The sequence below is a fragment of the Balaenoptera musculus genome, chromosome 15, assembly GCF_009873245.2.
Source record: "Balaenoptera musculus isolate JJ_BM4_2016_0621 chromosome 15, mBalMus1.pri.v3, whole genome shotgun sequence".
Lineage (NCBI taxonomy): Eukaryota > Metazoa > Chordata > Mammalia > Artiodactyla > Balaenopteridae > Balaenoptera > Balaenoptera musculus.
Window position 1 is genome coordinate 75,698,962 of NC_045799.1, and position 18,146 is coordinate 75,717,107.

At 39.2% G+C, this 18,146-nt stretch overlaps 1 protein-coding gene across 1 annotated transcript in view; it reads right to left on the reverse strand.

The window, feature by feature from the left end:
- Positions 1 to 18,146, reverse strand: part of AUTS2 (activator of transcription and developmental regulator AUTS2) — a 1,126,617-nt gene that overhangs the window by 609,808 nt on the left and 498,663 nt on the right. Inside the window, exons 3-4 of the mRNA XM_036824148.1 lie at positions 14,663 to 14,764; positions 621 to 656 (exon numbers count right to left, since the gene is read on the reverse strand). Coding sequence (XP_036680043.1) covers positions 621 to 656; positions 14,663 to 14,764 — 138 coding nt within the window. The remainder of the gene's footprint in view (positions 1 to 620; positions 657 to 14,662; positions 14,765 to 18,146) is intronic.

The window sequence follows — 18,146 nt, forward strand, 5'->3', positions numbered from 1 at the left end:
ACATTGTGATAAGCCCTGAGGTATGTCACCATCCACACCCTTCTCAAAGGACAGAAATAAGGTCTTGAAATGAAATAATACATCTATATTTGATAAAATGAGAAGTTTAATGATTGAAGAAAAAAAAATCTAAAGGCCACCTACTCAGACTGTGAGGGAAAACATCCATTAAAACACCACCTCTCATCAAAATTAAAAAATGGCAATTCATTGTATATGTGGGGAAGTTCTTCAAGAGATCTTAAAATGAATATATACCTCAATGCATAAATTGAATTCTGTCCACCACACGACACTTCTCACTAAAAACACAATTTTGTAGGAAAGGTGGCACGAGGCAATCACGTTTCCCTGTATCCCCCGTACACTGCCAGGTAAGGAGCAAATGTTCTCGGTGCTGGGAACCAGGCCCACATCACAGACTGACTTGTGATCCCTAGAGCCCAGCAGGTTATGTATTTTAAAAGTGAAACAACTCTTAGTAAAAGGATGGACATCAGTCTGCTCTTTAGGACTGAGAGGGAATTTCTTGGATTTTTTTCACATCCTAATGAGCATACATTATACAAGTAAATCAATGCCAGTATGAGGCACACATGTGGAAGTTGAGATAAACTTACGAAGTAGCCTGTTCCCAAGCTGGAAGGAGCTGAACTCTGCAAGAAAGCATAAAGACAAAGTGGAAAATCAGCAATGGTTTTTAACACATTCCAATCCACACAGCTCATTACCAGTCCTTCGCAGGCTTTTCATCACTACACCACATCGCCTGTATACGTGGCCCCTTGTCATCTGCTACTGATACAAACACCGTGTTGCTTAATTTTCCCCTTTACATCTCTCAACAACTCAGAGATGCTAACGTGCTATTTACTGATTTCCAAGATTCTGCGGTGGATGTAATTGCCAATTTATTTGACAGGCAGCTGGGTAATGAATTAATGATGGCATTTCGCCCTGCACTGAGACTAAACAGACACACATCAGCCTGCCTCCCTGACTTGCTGACATTCAATGCCCTGGTCTCAAGCTACTCAGTTTTGTGGCCGCAAAGGGGCAGGCAAGAGGAAAAAGCCCAGACTGACTTGAAAATAAAAAGCCCAGTGGGTTTGGATGACTTTTCCAGTGTGTGACCTACTTGCCAGTTTATCCCCTCAAGGCACCAGTTAGTACACACAGAGTTCTTTTCAAAAATGAGACATTTTGTAAACATAATTAGTAGACTAAAATGCAAAGAATGTGTGGGTAAAGGGAAGTAGTGAAAAGCACCATTTTTCTAAAGGTTTTAGTCACAAAAATTATCAATTTAGGCTTCCATAGTTCTCACACACAGGGAATTAAAGAACAGTGATGCTGAAGGGTACATGCGGCATCACTCCTTAGGGGAAAGAGACCCCCAAAGCAGAACTTGGTTTGTGCTTTAAACTTGTCTGTTTTTGTATGTTTGTTTTTTTCTAAAATCTCTCATTACAAATTCTTTAATTTTTAGTGTCCTCTTTATGAACAAGAGAGGCCCCAAATAAGTTTGAAACAAAAAGAACGCGAACACTGAGGCAGCCCTCGGGTCTCAGCTAAGCATCCTTGCGCCAGCAAGGCCTCTCCCTGCCTAGCTTGGGTCAGCTGTTACACCTTCCATGGAGGGACCGCACTTCCATGGTGATGCAACAGTTACTCAGGTAACCTCTAACTGTTCCACCGAAATGTCCTGTCCCTACTCTGCAAACCACAGGTAGCAGGGACCATCTGCTCGACTCATCATGGCTTCCCCAGAGCTTAGCTCAATGCCTTGCACACAGGATGCATTTAATAAGTATTTGTTGAATTAGTGTAAAAACAAATGAATGAATGAATGGATTGTATGGGAGTGGGGCTCAGGTGAATTTAATATCTCCAAAAATACAGTAGATGTGATTCTTAATTTTACACTGGCTTTGAGAAGGAAATAATAGTGCTGTAAGTACAAACAGCATCCGCATCAAACAAGGACAGTATGCTCCTAAATGCAGCTCCCAAAGCAAAACTTTCTTCCCCTCAGTGTTCCAGACAGGCTCAGGGGAATAAAGAATGCTAGATGTGTGATCCTGTACACTGGACTTGATTTTCAAAAATCCTGTTGCATTCCTGATCCCATAAACAGTATGTAGGGATATCCACAGTAGTCATGGAGACAGCTTCTCAGCAGTGATTAGCCATGTGACAGCATCACCTGTTTTCGGCACCTACACCCCTCCGTGGAACAGAGGAAGGCAAAAGCCAAGTTAGATCTCCACTAGCCTGAGTCATGCCCCAGGGAGGTAAATTCACTTTAGGATGAATTTCTCAGAGAGAGAGCATGCGGTTTGTTAATTTCAGTATTTTTCCCCCTTTCTGCAAATGTATTTTATCCCAGAAGCAGAAGGACTCCTTCAAACCCACCTCCCCACCCCCACATACGTATCATCTTATTGTATACCAAAGAAAATTACATCCTTCTGGTCTTGGGAAGCTCTGTTATACTCATTTTGCATATATATTGTACATTACTCAGGGAGCTGGGTGGAGAAGACAGCTTTGTTGTGCATATTTGTTCTGGCTGTTGTTTATGCAGGTTTGACTGAATGAGGGAACAGTGGGTATCATTTCAATTTCTGATGTCAACATCAAATTACTTATTTAATTTCATGCCTGGCGAAGCATTGTATAGCTACACGCAGAATCATTTCACTTCATTTGTTATGCTGTGTTTTTGTGGCGATTGGCTTGCCTTCCAACTGACAGCTTTAATTACGACATGAATTTGATTGCACTGCCGAGGAATTAACATAATGCAACAAAGCATTTAAGCACCCTGCCTTGTAACACCCCCACACACACACACGCACGCACGAACACAGACACACACATGAAGGAACACAGACACTAGATCCTCGTGTACATTAAAGGTCTGCTGGAGTTTCAGCATTTGCTAGAAAGCATAAAGAACCTTAGAGTCAAAGGCTACCCACATTTGCCAACCCACTGGACTCACCTTTTCTTTTTTTAAAATAGAAAAAGATTTGTGGCATTAAGTTACAATTTCTGGACCTGGCAGAAAACTTCGTAGAAAAACCCTTCTAATCTACTTTGCCAAATGTCCACAGCATTGACATTTCCTTCCCTCTCTCTTCCCCATCACATTTTTCTTGGCCAGTTGCCAACTCCCTTTAATCATCACTGGAGAATTTGAACAGAAATATCCCTGAAATAAAGAGATTTCTCCTTGTCCAGTTCTGTAAGCCCAAGAATCTGCTATGGCCCTGTATTTAGTGGGACGCTATTCCTGGTCACCAGCAGGACCTCCACCCTCATACAAAGGTATAACAGAAGTTCTGAGACCAGCAACAGGCAGGAGTCAGGGTTTCACTGATAGCTCAGGACACATATCACATCCCTGAGGCCTTGCTATCCAAAAGGCCCAGAAGAGTTTCGGTCATATATACCTAATCTAAGTCTGTATCTAAATATAGCTGCCAATATTTGATAGCTTTAACATTTTTCTGAGTCACAAAATCCATGAACACCTTAAACCGTGGGCAACAACAGATTATGCTACAAGAATGAAATAAATATTTTAAAACAGCTCTTTTATTGTTAGAAATATATTATGTTAGCTATTTGCTTACCGATGTGCATCTAGGGATTGTCATTGTTTTCTCATGTGATAGAAGAAGAGACAGACACCAAGAGATAAAGGCTTAGGAAAGCAGACAGGTGGTGATGCCCTGACCACTGAACCATTTCATGGAATCAAGTTGATTTTAACTTTCTGTGTTTCCCCAATTTATAATGAGAGGAAGGGTCTTCCATTTTTCTTGCTTGGAGAGAGAAGGCATACTCTGTCCAAACTATATAGCAAAAGTGGCCATAGAATCTAAAAAAGGCTATGAGTCAAAATGAGGGTTGAAAGACTAAAAGGAGATTTTTTTAAAAAATGTAATAAATAAAAGCATCCTTGGATTCAAAAGCATTTGAAATAATACCATATGCCCACATGTTTAGGCAACTATGTCTGCTGAATAATGAAAAAGGCTTCATTCTTATTTCTTCAAGTGGTAGAGTTGCCAATTCATTCATATTTTCAATGCATTAGGTAGAAATGAGAGGTATAGAGAGACTGAGAAAATAGAGTAAGAGAACATATTTAGCAGTTTGCATGAGAAGACAAGAACGTGAAGAAATTCCAGCCAGCTGGCTATCTGATATGTGATTTCCGGGCTCATTATAAGCTATCTCCTGTTTAACATGGTCTTTTCATTCTGGGTTTTTTTTTTTCCAGATCTGACCACTGCTCCAGCAATCTCTGCAAATTACCCACCTCAGTCTCATTACATGGCAAAGGAGAGCTTTCTTACAAACACACTCTGCCTCAATCTCCAAGCTACATGGGCTGCAGGAACAGTAATGGGATGCGCAGTTGAAAGACATTTTCCAGGAAGGAGAATGTTGCTGCTAACATTCAAGTCTGCAAGTGGATATTCATTAAATGCTCATTCTACTCTTCTCACTGCCCTCCACCTGACTCTCTTTCCATCTCTGTCACTAAGTCATCATTGAAGCTACTCATTAAACTCATGAAGTTAACATCTCTGTTTTAACAGCTTACCTACAACAAGAGATTTCAAAAATTGATTATCCATCCAAAATAGATGTACTCCATTCATTAGAGATTCATCTACACAAAGAGGCCATGGCTACTATTAAGGCTCCCTAAGTATGGGATAGATGTGCATTCCACCCCTAGAGGAAAATGTATGCTCTGACCCTAGGGCTAATTTAAATAGAATAATTTAAAATTCTTCCAAATCATCATTTGTGTCTGACATCCCTGCCTACCCACCTCCATGTTATGCTTTTCTCTCTTGGGAGTAAAAAGCAGAAGGATCATGCTAAGAATCACTTGGCCAACTATGTTTCTTACAAAGGTCACAAGACAAGCTCAATTACTTTCTGTAGTGGTTTAGAAAGCAATGACAATTAAAAGAACCTAAAATCTTAATCCTAAGAAATGTGCCTTGGAGATAAGATTACTAATAACTTAGAAAGATGCAAAATATATTTAAATGGAGAAATGAGCTACTAGTGGAAGAAAAATGGGGGCACAAGTTGAAAAAAGCATCAGGTATGGAAATGGTCACTTCCAAATTCAATTTTCAACCCTCTGTTATAACCCATTTCCAACTGTTATCAGCTCTCATCTATATTCAACAGCCTTCCACCTTCTTTCCTTAATTTCATCCTTGTGCTCATTTTTACCTGCATTTCTTCATATAAAAGGAAAAGTAAACATTTTAAAGTAAAAATTGTTAACAATTCCTTCTAACATCTTTGAGAGGCTTTTTAAATACTAACCTATATAGTGGGTTAAATAGTGTTCCCCTAAAATTATAGGGCCTGCTTGGAACCTCAAAATGTGATTGTGAGGGTTAATTTTATGCGTCAGCTTGACTAGGCCACTGGGTACCCAGATATTTGCTCAAACATTATTCTGGGTGTTACCATGAAGGTGTTTTTGGATGAGTTTAACATTTAAATCAACAGGCTGAGTAAAGCCTTCCCTAGGGTGGGCCTCACCCAATCAGTTTAATAGAACAAAAGGGATGACCATACTCAGAATAAGAGGGAATTCCTCTGACTCAGCCTTCAAGCTGGGACAACAGTTTTTTCCTGCTTTTAGACTCAAACTGAAACACAGACTTTTCCTGGGTGTCAATCCTTCTCATCTTTAGGGTTTGTTCAGACTTTTGGACTCAGACTGGATCTAACCATCAGCTCTCCTAGGACTCCAGCTTGCTGACTACACATTTTGAGACTTGTCAGCCTCCATAACTGTATATGTCTATACATCCTTTTGGCTCTGTTTCTCTTGAGAACCCTGACTGATATAATGACCTTGTTTGGAAATAGGGACTTTGCAGATGTAATTAAGTTGAGGTTATACTGGATTAAGGTGGGCCCTAAATCCAATGACTGCTCTCCTTATAAGAAGAGAAGACATACAGAGCTACAAATAGAGTAGAAGCCCATGTGAAGAGAAGCACACATCGAAGTGAAGTCATTATAAGCCAAGGAACACCAAGGATTGTGAGAAGCCATCAGAAGCTAGGAGAAGACACGAAAGACTCCCCTCTGGAGACTTCAGAGAAATCATGGCCCTGCTGACACCTTAATGTTGGACTTCTAGCCTTACAAACTACGAGATAATAGATTTCTGTTGTTTTAAGCTCCCCGGCTTGTGGTCATGCATTACAGCCACCCAGGAAACTAATACAGTACATAGCCTGCTTACCATGAGCTAGAAGATATATGTGACCAGCCCCTGTGCTCATTCACTCTGCTCTAGCCTCACTGGCCTTTTTTCTTCCCCTTAAACATGTCTTGACTCAGGGCCGTGATCTTGTCACTCCTGTTGCCTAGATGTTCTTCCTTCCTTTCGTCATTCAGGCTTCAGTTCAAAAATCACCAAAACAGAAAGGACTAATCCAGGGACTTCCCTGGTGGCACAGTGGATAAGAGTCTGTGTTCCCAATGCAGAGGGCCCAGGTTCAATCCCTGGTCAGGGAACTAGATCCCACATGCATGCCGCAACTAAGAGTTCGCATGCCGCAACTAAAGAGCCCGCGAGCCACAACTAAGACCCGGTGCAAACATATAAATAAATAAATATAAAAAAAGAAAGAAAGAAAGAAAGAAAGGACTAATCCAATCACTCCAGTTAAAGTGGCAGCACACACCCTGCTACCCCCCAATACTGTTTAGTTTACTTCACAAAATGTATTACATATCAAAAACAATGTTATCGTTTGTTCACAGGTTTGCTATTTGCCTCCCTCAATAGAGTAGAAGCTTCATGAGGGCAGAGGCTTCATCTTGTTCACCATTCAATCTCAAGTGCCCAGAACTACACCTGACACTTAAAAGGTATTTGATAAATATTTCTGGACAATCAAAACATTGACTATCCAAGAAAACACATAAAAACGTGATACAGGAAAGGCAAAAGGCATAAACAAAGTGGTAGGGGAAATGAAAATCTGGCAAAAACAGAAAAAGAAAAGAAAGGAGAAACAGAATATCAAGAGTCTGTCACAGGTCTGGATTAGATTTTCTTCTTAAATACAGGGAAGTTCATTGATGGCGTGGCCTTTGTCTACTTCTTCCTCAACAGTAACTAGTAAACCTGACAATAAATGTTTGGGTGTTGGGTGGGAAAAAGGAGGCTAGGAAAGATGCTTGCATAGATGGATGGATAATGGCACAGTGGCATAGATAAATCAATAAAACCCCCCAAACTTGGGAGATTCGAGGTAGAAGGGGTGTCTCAAGAAGCAGCAGAAGAAACGCCTCAACTGTGATATTAAATGGACTAAAGAGCTACAGAACAATAAGATTAGAGAACTGTGTAGCACAATACTTACTAGAATTCAATCCCTTGTCACCTAATTTCTGAAATGCTTCAATTCCTTCAACATCTTGAAAGTTTTAAAAGTATGAAATATTTGTCTGCCTTTTCATAATTAAAATCCTGATCCAAAATTCTTTCAGAGAGACACTAGAGTCATATCCAGGTAGTTATCTGAATAAAGCATTAAAAATGTTTACTTCCACAGGATGGTAGGAAGAGTTTGCTAGAGGAAGTGACATAGGGGCTGCAGAAGGAAAAGAGAGAAAAGAAAAGAAGAAGACAAGGAGACAAAAGAAACAAAAATAGGAAAATTTGATAGTTTATATTATTTAAGGAAAAAAAAAAAAAAAGAGCGGTCCAGAAGGAACAAGTATAAGGTACAAACCATTGGGAAGTAGAGGGAGAGAGGGAGGATGAAGAGGTAGCTTCATATGTCCTAGTGGAGAGCTCTGCTTATAACCTCAGGAGTGTGCCTGCAAAGGATCTTAAAGAAGAAAGTTTAACAGTGAGTTCTGACTCTTAGAAAAACAACTGTGGAAGCTTTGTCAAGTACAGCGCAAAGGAAACAGAGATGCATCAGATTATATCACTGAGAGGCCACAGGAATCATCTGTGTAAGAAATGATGAGGGCATCTGAAGCATCAGTCATGTCAAGGAGAGGATAATCATAGCCAAATGCCTCTTCAGAAATAAAGTCAGTAAATAAAGCAGAGTGACGAAGTAAACAGGATAAGTAAGATAGTGGAAGGAACAGGGCTCGATTTTGAAGATACTAGCTCTGGGATCCAATACGGAGACAAGGAAATAAGAGAGGGAGCTCAAGTTTGAGAAAAATAGGTAAGGAGACATAGAATAATGAGGATTTTATTTGGGAGGAAGAATGGTGTTTGTCATGATTGAGATAAGCAGGTCTTGTCGAATTGACCACTACAAGGGAATTCAAATCAGAAAGGATAGAGAAGGCTCCTAAGGTAGGTGTAAATCTGATGCAGAAAGAAAGGGAATAAATACTTATGAGCACACTGGGTATGCCAAGAACTGTCACGTGATTCAAACACACAGTACCAGGTAATCTTTTAAAAGAAACCCAGCAAGGTAGATGAAGTGACCCCCATTTCACAGATAAAGAAACCAAGGCTTGGAAAGATCAAGATTTTTGCTCAAGGTCACATGGATAATAAATAGCAAAATAGCTGTTAAAACTTGGTCTGTTTGTAACGAATGCCTATGATCACTTCAAAATTTGAGGCTTTTATTTACTAAGTTTAGGCCCTGAGTTTTGAAAACTTCCTCACTTACAAAATTCTGTGTAAGTCAGAAGCAATATTTTCCCCCTTGAATAACTCACTAAGAATATTTATATATTCAATTATTTCCCTTACCTTTTTCCTTAGTGACTAATCTAAACAAGTTACTATGTCTCCTTGATCAATGTGAGAGTCCTGGTAGACTATTATTCCCTTCCGGCAATGTAGTTTGGGGATATGTAATTTAGAAAAACCAAGCACATATGGTTTTTAAGCTTCACCCATGAGTCAAATTCTCCAGCCACACTGGAATTCTTCATTTTTACTCTTTTTGCCTGTCCAATTAAAAAAAAAAAAACAAAGCTGGAATAATACAGTTATCTTGATTAGCTGCACTTGAGAGTAAGTCTTAACTGCCACAGCTCCTAAAAATACCACTAAAGTGAGTGGAAGACTTAAAGGGAGTTTTATCTCAGCTGAAAATCCACAGTGGGCAATCTGGACTAACAGGGATCAAATTCACTCTAATACCTTAAGCAACTAAAAAACTAGACAAAATATGTGGAAAAAAAGGTTTTTTAGAAGTTGGGCAATAGGCAGTGCAGTGATCTTAGAGAGACAGAAAGCAAATGAAATAATTTTTACAGTTGCCCCAGCTTACTGTCTGAAGAGAATTTTCATGCCATAGTCGGGTGGTTGGGGGTAACCCAGGTGGATCCCAGAAGCATCCCTGAGTTGAGAAGACAGAGTTCATAGTAAGAGGAAGCCAAGTCAGCTGGAATTTGCAAAGCAGACGATGGGATAAAAGAGAGGCCCACAGTGAGACAATCAGGAAACCTGCAGAAGGCTTCCCTCTCATCTTCACCTGAGTCCATATCAGCACACCTGTGGGTGAAAAGTACCCAAGGCAAGGGAAATGACCACTGAAAAGGAGCAGGTAGAACGATTGCCAGAGTCACAGAGGGCAGGGAACAACTGGTATTCCCACCAGCCAGAGTGGAAAAACCTTGTAACACATCAGGAATTAGGCAGAGTATTCAGTACTGGGGAAAAATGAGCTTTAGGCTAAAGGCTGTTCTGAATGTTCCACCCAGAAAAGCATAAAAATAAACCTCAGAAAAAATCAAAATATTATTTCCAAGTGGCATAATAGTAGCCCAGAATAAACCTTAAGAATATTTATGGAAACCAGAAATACCCAGCGCTCAACAAAAAAAAACTTCACAATATTTGGCATCCCCCCCAAAAAAGTGTCAGGCATGCAAAAAAGCCAGAAAAATACAATCCATAAGGAGGAGAAAAACCAATCAATAGAAACAGACTCAGAAATGACACAGATGACACAATTAGTAGATTAAGGGCATTAAAATGGTTACTAATAACTATTTTCCATATGTTCAAGAAAGTAATGAAAGCACAAGCATGGTGATGAGAGACATGGAGATATTTTAACAAACTCCACCTCCTCATTTTCTGATAGTCATTAAAGTAATTAATTACTAATTCCCTTTTAAGAAAAAATGGAAGCATCTTTATTCTTTAAAACATTGTGTGGGTAGATGTTGCCCTGATATCCAAAAGAGTCATTTTGTGGCTTGACTTGTCAAAGGCTTTCATCTCAGAAGATTTTAGATTGCAATGGCCCTGAGGTAAGACTCTGCAACCTCACAACTGCTCACGTGAAGGAAATAGTGACTGGAGGTTTTGAAACAACTCACTAAAAGCCAACTACTTCTTTTTCTTCCTTTTTTTTACGTGTGTCATTTCTCCTTCTTCAATCTTTTAATAGTGTTGCAAGAAATATGAATTTTAATAATAAGCAATATAAACTCAAAGTATATCATAGATTGGCTTGACACGAGATTGGCAGGATTGTTAGAGCCCTAATATTTTTTAAATTTTTTATTATGGTAAAATAAATATATATATATATAACAAAGTTAACATTTTAACCATTTTTAAGTATACAATTCAGTGGCCTTAATTACATTCACAATGCTATGCAATCATCAAAACTATTTCCAAGACTATTTCATCATCACAAACAGAAATTTTGTTACGATTAAACAATAACTCCCATCTCGCACAGTCCCCCACCCCTACTACTAGTCCCTGGTAACTCCCTTTCTACTTTCTGTCTCTAGGAATTTGCATATTCTCGATATATTCTCGATACCTCATGTAAGTGGAATCAGACAATATTTATCCTTTAATGTCTAGATTATTTCACTTAGCATGTTTTTAAGGTTTGAACTTAATTCCTTTTTATGGCTAATATTCTAGTGTCCATATATGCCACTTTTTGTTCATCCATTCACCTGCTGATGGACACTTGGGACGTTTCTATTTTTTGGTTATTATAAATGATGCTACAATGAAAACTGGCATATAAGTATCTCTTTAAGTACCTGGTGTTTGGGTATATACCTAAAATTGGAATTGGTGAGGTGTATGGTAATTCTCTGTTTAGCTTTCTGAGGAACTGCCAAGTTGTTTTCCACAGTGGCTGCAACATTTTACATTCCCACCAGCATGTACGAGGGTTTCAGTTTCTCTATATTCATGCCAACACTTGCTATTTTCCATTCTTTAAAATTATAACTATCCTAGTAGCTGTGAAGTGATATCTCATTATGGTTTTGGTTTGCATTTCCCTAAGGACTATAATGATGAGCATATTTCATGTGCTTATTGGTCATTTGTATATCTTCTTTGCATAAGTGTCAATTCAAGCCCTTTGCCCATTTTTGAATTCTGTTGTTTATCTTTTCGTTGTTGAGTTAGGAGCTTTTTACATATTCTGGATATTAAACACTTATCAGTTATATGATTTTCAAATATTTTTCTCCCATTCTGTAGCTTTTCTTTTCACTTTCTTGATAATGCTCATTGATGCACAAAAGTATTTAATTTTGATGAAGTCCAACGTATGTATTTTCTCTTTTGTTGGTTGTGCTTTTGATGTCACAGCTAAAAATCCACTGCCAAATTCAAGGTCATGAAGATTTGCCCACATGTTTTCTTGTAAGAATTCTATGGCTTTAGCTCTTATACTTAGGTCATTTATTCATTTTGAGTTAATGTTTGTACATGGTGTGATGTAGGGGTCCAACTTCATTCTTTTGCATGGGAAAAACCAGTTGTCCCAGCACCACCTGTTGAAGAGAAAATTCTTTCCCAATTGAATGGATGTAAACTTGTGTCAAAAATTACTTGGCCATAGATATATGGGTTTATTTATGAACTCTCAATTCTATTCTATTGGTCTATATGCCTATACTGAGAAAGAAGAACAAAGCTGAAGGCATCATGCCCCCAGACTTGAAAGTATACTACAAAGCTATAGTAATCAACACAGTATGGTACTGGCACAAAAACAGACACATGGGTCAATGGAACAGAGATGCCAGAAATAAACCCACACTCATATGGTCAATTAATCTATGACAAAGGAGGCAAGAATATATGATAGGGAAAAGACAGTTACTTTAATAAATAGTGTTAGGAAAACGAGACAGCAACATGCAAAAGAATGAAGCTGCACCACATTCTCACACTGTATAGAAAAATAAACTCAGAATGGATTAAAAACTTAAATATAACACCTGAAATCATAACATTCCTAGAAGAAAACACAGGTGGTAATCTCTCTGACATTAGTCTTAGCTTTTTTTTTTTTTTTTTTTTTTTGGATATACCTCCTCAGGCAAGGGCAACAAAAAAAGCAAAAATAAACAAATGGGACTACATCAAACTAAAAAGCTTTTTGCACCGTGAAGGAAACTATCAACAAAACAAAAAGGTAACCTACTGAATGGGAGAAGATATTTGCAAATGATGTATCTGATAAGGGATTGGTATCCAAAATGTATAAAGAACTCATATAACTCAATATCAAAACAATTAACAACCTGATCAAAAAACAGGCAGAGGACCTAAATAGACATTTTCCAAAGAAGACATACAGATGGCCAACAGGCACATGAAAGATGCTTAACATCACTAATCATCAGGGACATGAAAATCAAAACCACAATGAGATACCACCTCATACTTGTCAGAATGGTTATTCTCAAAAAGACAAGAAACAAGTGTTGGTGAGAATGTGGAGAAAAGGGAAGCACTGTGCACTACTGGTGGGAATGTAAATTTGTGCAGCTGCTATGGAAAACAGTATGGAGACCCCTCAAAAAACTAAAAATAGAACTACCATATGATCCAGCAACTCTACTTCTGGGTATTTATCCAAAGAAAACAAAAACACTAATTCAAAAACATCTATGTACCCCTAACATTCATTGCAGCACTATATACAACAGCTAAGATATGGAAGCAGCCTAAATGTTCATCAACAGATAAATGAATAAAGAAGATGTGATACATAGACACAGACACACACAATGGAAGATTTCTCAGCTATAAAAAAGAATGAATTCTTGTCATTGGCAGCAACATGAACGGACGGGAGGGTGTCATGCTAAATGAAATAAGTCAGACAGAGAAAAATGAGTACCATATGATTTCACTTATATGTGAAATCTACAAAACAAAACAAATGAACAAACAAAACAGAACAGAAACAGACCCATAGATATGGAGAACAAAGCAGTGGTTGCCAAAGAGGAGGGAGGTGGCTGTGGGGTGGGTGCTGGGCAGACAAGATCAGTGAAGGGAATTAAGAGGAACAGACTTCCAGTTATAAGACAAATACATCACAGGGATGTAATGTGCAGATAGGGAATATAGTCAATGACACCGTAACAAATTTGTATGGTGATGGATGAAAACTAGATTATTGTGGTCACCATTTCATAATGTATAAAAATACTGAATCACTATGTTGTACACCTGTAACTAATGTAATACTGTATATTAATTATAACTCAATTTAAAAAGAAAAAAGATGCTTAGAATCCTGAAGTCACCACCTGTGGTGACTGAAGGGTAATCTATAGCTGGGAAGAAGGAAGGGAGGGAGGGAGGAAGGATGGCAGGGAGGAGAGAGGGAGAGGGGAAAAGAAGAGAAGAGAAGAGAAGAGAATGGAAGGGAAGAGAAAAACAAAATTTCCCAAATTGAGTATGCTAACCACACAAGGGAAAATGCTGTTATTTCTGAGAATGTTCTTCAATGGCTATCCAAATTATTTTTTTATCAACAGTGGAATTATTTTCTTCCCCTAGTAATAAATTCTTTTGCAAATAAACCAAAAAAATTGGGGAAAAAAAGAGTACTGTCTCAATATGTTAATGTTCCTTTCTCGGTTATCACTACTAAAAATTGCTCCCTACTTGTTCTATTTTAAAGGAATGTTTTAAAATGTTGCCCTCAGGTGCAAAGATGGGTCAAGAATCCTGTATATGACACATTAGGGAAGAATGCAAGAGGGCCCAAAGAGGGCCAGATGGTTCTCAGCCTGGTGCACAGGAGGCTGGAGAGTGGTTAGAGCCAGGTCTAGAAGGCTGACAGGCCCCCTTAAGAGGTATGGTGTGTGCTCATGAGGGTTTTTCCTCCAGACATCAGTCAGGAAATTTAATTCCTTCTCTTTAAGTGGCTGGTTAGTCATCCCTTCCAGCAGGAATAAAAAAAAAAAAAAAAAAAAAAAGGTCGTTAATCAAGCTCATGCATGAAGAAATGACAAAAAGCCCATAGTTAAATATGTTATCTCCCAGCTGTAGCGCTGCCAGACTACTTCTTTCATTTGTAACACTGATATTAAAAGTATTATCACTTCCTTTTGCAATCTATTGTTTCTAAGCTGACAAATACTCCCACCAACCTTATAATTTGTTAAAACACATATTAGGTCAAACCAGAAAACAGAATGGCACTACAAAGCAATGCTCAAATATTTATATGCCAAGAAAGGATGAAGTATAATAATGCTTGGATATTTACAAAGTGATGTGAAGGGATGAGAGTGTTGGAAAACTGAAACCGGACCCAAGGGATGTGTGACCTGGTGGTTTTGTTTAGTTTTTTTTTTTTTAACTTACATCGCTGAGCCTTTCCCGAGAGCTGCTCCTGTGGAAGCCCTTGGATTCTCCACTGGCACTTTCACTGTCACTGTCCCTGCAGCTGTTCTGCCCTGGCTTGAGCTGAAGGCAGAAGAAAAGAGAAAAAAAGAAAAGTGTCAGTGATCTCACACAACTGCTCCTTCACCCCTATTCTTTAAGCCTTGTCAGAAGTGAACAATTTAAGGTCCTGATCTTTAGCATTTTTCTCAGCTTCTGAAGAGTACCAGGTAAGCTGCCATAGAAAGAAACATGGAGGGTAGGATAAGTAAAACATTTACCATAAAGTGTCAATGTAGATAAAAGACCTCAGCAGCCCTTCAATAAACACTTGAAAAGTTTAACATAAATCTTGGAGGGTAATCTCTCCTGAGATTTTTCCAATCTAGGTTACACCAAATATGATTTCCCATCTTATTTCCTCTGCCCTCTTCTGGGGAAAGGAAAAAGAAAGAAAGAAACAACAGAGACTTCCTTGATGGCGCAGTGGTTAAGATTCCCCCTGCCAACGCAGGGGACACAGGTTCCATCCCTGGTCCGGGAAGATCCCACATGCTGCGGAGCAACTAAGCCTGTGCACCACAACTACTGAGCCTGCACTCTAGAGCCCACGAGCCACAACTACTGAGCCCATGGGCCTAGAGCCCGTGCTCTGCAACAAGAGAAGTCACCGCAATGAGAAGCCCGCACACCGCAACGAAGAGTAGCCCCTGCTCGCTGCAAATAGAGATATCCCGCACTCAGCAATGAAGACCCAACGCAGCCAAAAAAATAAATTAAAAAAAAAAAAAGAGGGGCTTCCCTGGTGGTGCAGTGGTTGAGAATCCACCTGCCAATGCAGGGGACATGGGTTCAAGCCCTGGTCTGGGAAGATCCCACATGCCACAGAGCAACTGGGCCCATGAGCCACAACTACTGAGCCTGCGCGTCTGGAGCCTGTGCTCCGCAACAAGATAGGCCGCGATAGTGAGAGGCCCACGCATCGCGATGAAGAGTGGCCCCCCCGCTCGCCGCAACTAGAGAAAGCCCTCGCACAGAAACGACCCAACACAGCCAAAAATAAATAAATAAATTAATTAATTAAAAAAAAAAAAAAGAAACGACAAAACAGAACATAAAACAAGGTTTTCTTCTCCTCAGAGAAAATGATGAGATTATGCACTAGGGAGACAATGATCCTGTTTTCTGAGACAATATTCTAAAGATATTTTAAAATACCAAATTAAGACCTACAGCTTAAGTAAATTAAACCAGCATCTGTTCAACAAATATGTATTAAGTACCACATTTGATCCTGATGGTAAGAGCTAGATATGGTGCTTAACCAAATTAAAAAGTCTTTGCTCTTACACAAAGCTTACATTTTAGCAGTTTCTACACATTTACTTGGCTCTGATTTTCATGTTCAGGATGTTGTACACATTTAGCCAGATCTGATTTTCCATTCAAAATGAACAAACACACAAAACACAATGGCAAACCATTAGTCTATACAAGACTATGAGTCAAATTCATATGGACCATTAGTCTATAATGTCATCACCAACCACATTTGCAGAGAACCCAAGCAATGTGATGCAAGTTACAACACATAGCACCTTTACAATGTTCTCAATCTAGCAAGAGAAAGACAGCGCAAGACAAATATAGCAACACAAGGAAATACATACATCCTAAATGATAACCAAAAAATGAGTCAGTGATGTTAGGAGGAAAGGTGATGTCTGAAGCCTTGGATTTTAAAAGCAGATTGAGCTCATACGGCTGAAAGGGGAGGAAAAGATACTCTTGATGGGAGAAAGTTAGAAAGAAAAGGCACAGAAAGCAACATGCTAGGAAATGATCAGGAGTCTTATCTGAAATAGAGAGCTCCTTTTGGGAGGAAATAGGAAGAAACAGGAGAGAGAGGGGCATGGATCAGAGCACGCAAAGTCTCAAGCAAAACACAAGCCCCATATTTCTGGGTAGCAGGGAACTTCAGAGAGCAGAACAGGTAACAGGTAGCAAACCTTTTGCCTGCAGGTTTTCATGTGACTCTGGGACCATGGGGGAAGATGAACCAAGATGAATGGAGAATGAATCCAAATCAGCATTCCTTGTACCTTTAATGTGCCTCTTTAAAGACTGCAGTTCAGACCTGACTTTTGGTCATACCATCTAATCAGCTACTGCCAAATCCCCACTATATAGAGGGCATTCTTTTTTGATTTCAACCTTTCTACAAATCCACTTTTATCACTCTCTTCTAAAATCCCTTTCTCCAGGAAGTCTTCTCTAATGGAACCAAGAAAAATGATGCTATTTTACTTTGTATCCTTCTGAGCCCTTAAGTACTTAGTTTCCTCCTAAGTTACTGCTAAACCTGCTAATTCTAAATTAATTCAGATGCAAGCTATATGAGCTTTTTCTTATTACTATGGAATAAAAGTTCAGAATATTGTCATTCTCTTCAAGTTTTCATCTTTATACTTGTAATAAAGGGGAATTTAATCTAAAATGAACATCACTTCCTCTCAATTTCCTGAACATGTCATGCCCGTTCCTGCCCTACACTTCTTCACACTAGATTTTCTTAATCTGGAATGCTCACTCTCACTTTCTCTGTACTTTTCAGGTCAATACTTTTTTAAAGCTCAGATATTGTCTCTTCCACTATGGTCTTTGAAGAGCTCTTTCTCTGTATATTTGTTTTTTGACATATGCCTTCAAATTCTAGCAAGCATCTCATTCTTCATTGATAATTATGATACATTTTCAAGTTTTAAAAGGTCTATGTTAAATATATTTATACTGATGATAAAATCTGTATGTGGAGTGGGCCCTGTAATTCGTAAGCAACGTCAGAACTCTTATCTCACTGGATCTGAGTTAAGTAGAGGCAGGTAAAGGTAACTCCAATGTATGGATGAAAAAATGTGTAGAGGAAATGTGCTCAGAATTAGGCAAGAGATCTAGCGCTAACCCCATGTCTCCACTGCCTACTGCTCTCTTCATTTTAATTCTTAGTGCTTGTTTAAATGTTTACATTTAACCTGGAAATAATGATTCAGTGGTAGACTAGTATTCTCCACAGAATATATTTTCAATACATCTGTGGTAACCAACTGCATTCACAAAGAAAGAAATCTTATTAGGTAACATTTGATCAAGAGATGTTTATAGGGACTTCCCTGGTGGCACAGTGGTTAAGCATCTGCCTGCCAATGCAGGGGACACAGGTTTGATCCCTGGTCTGGGAAGATCCCACATGCCGCGGTAAACTAAGTCCGTGTACCACAACTACTGAGCCTGCGCTCTAGAGCCCGCGAGCCACAACTACTGAAGCCCGCGTGCCCTAGAGCCCACGTTCCGCAACAAGAGAAGCCGCCGTAATAAGCCCACGCACTGCAACGAAGAGTAGCCCCCGCTTGCCGCAACTAGAGAAAGCCCGCGTGCAGCAACAAAGACCCAACGCAGCCAAAAAAAA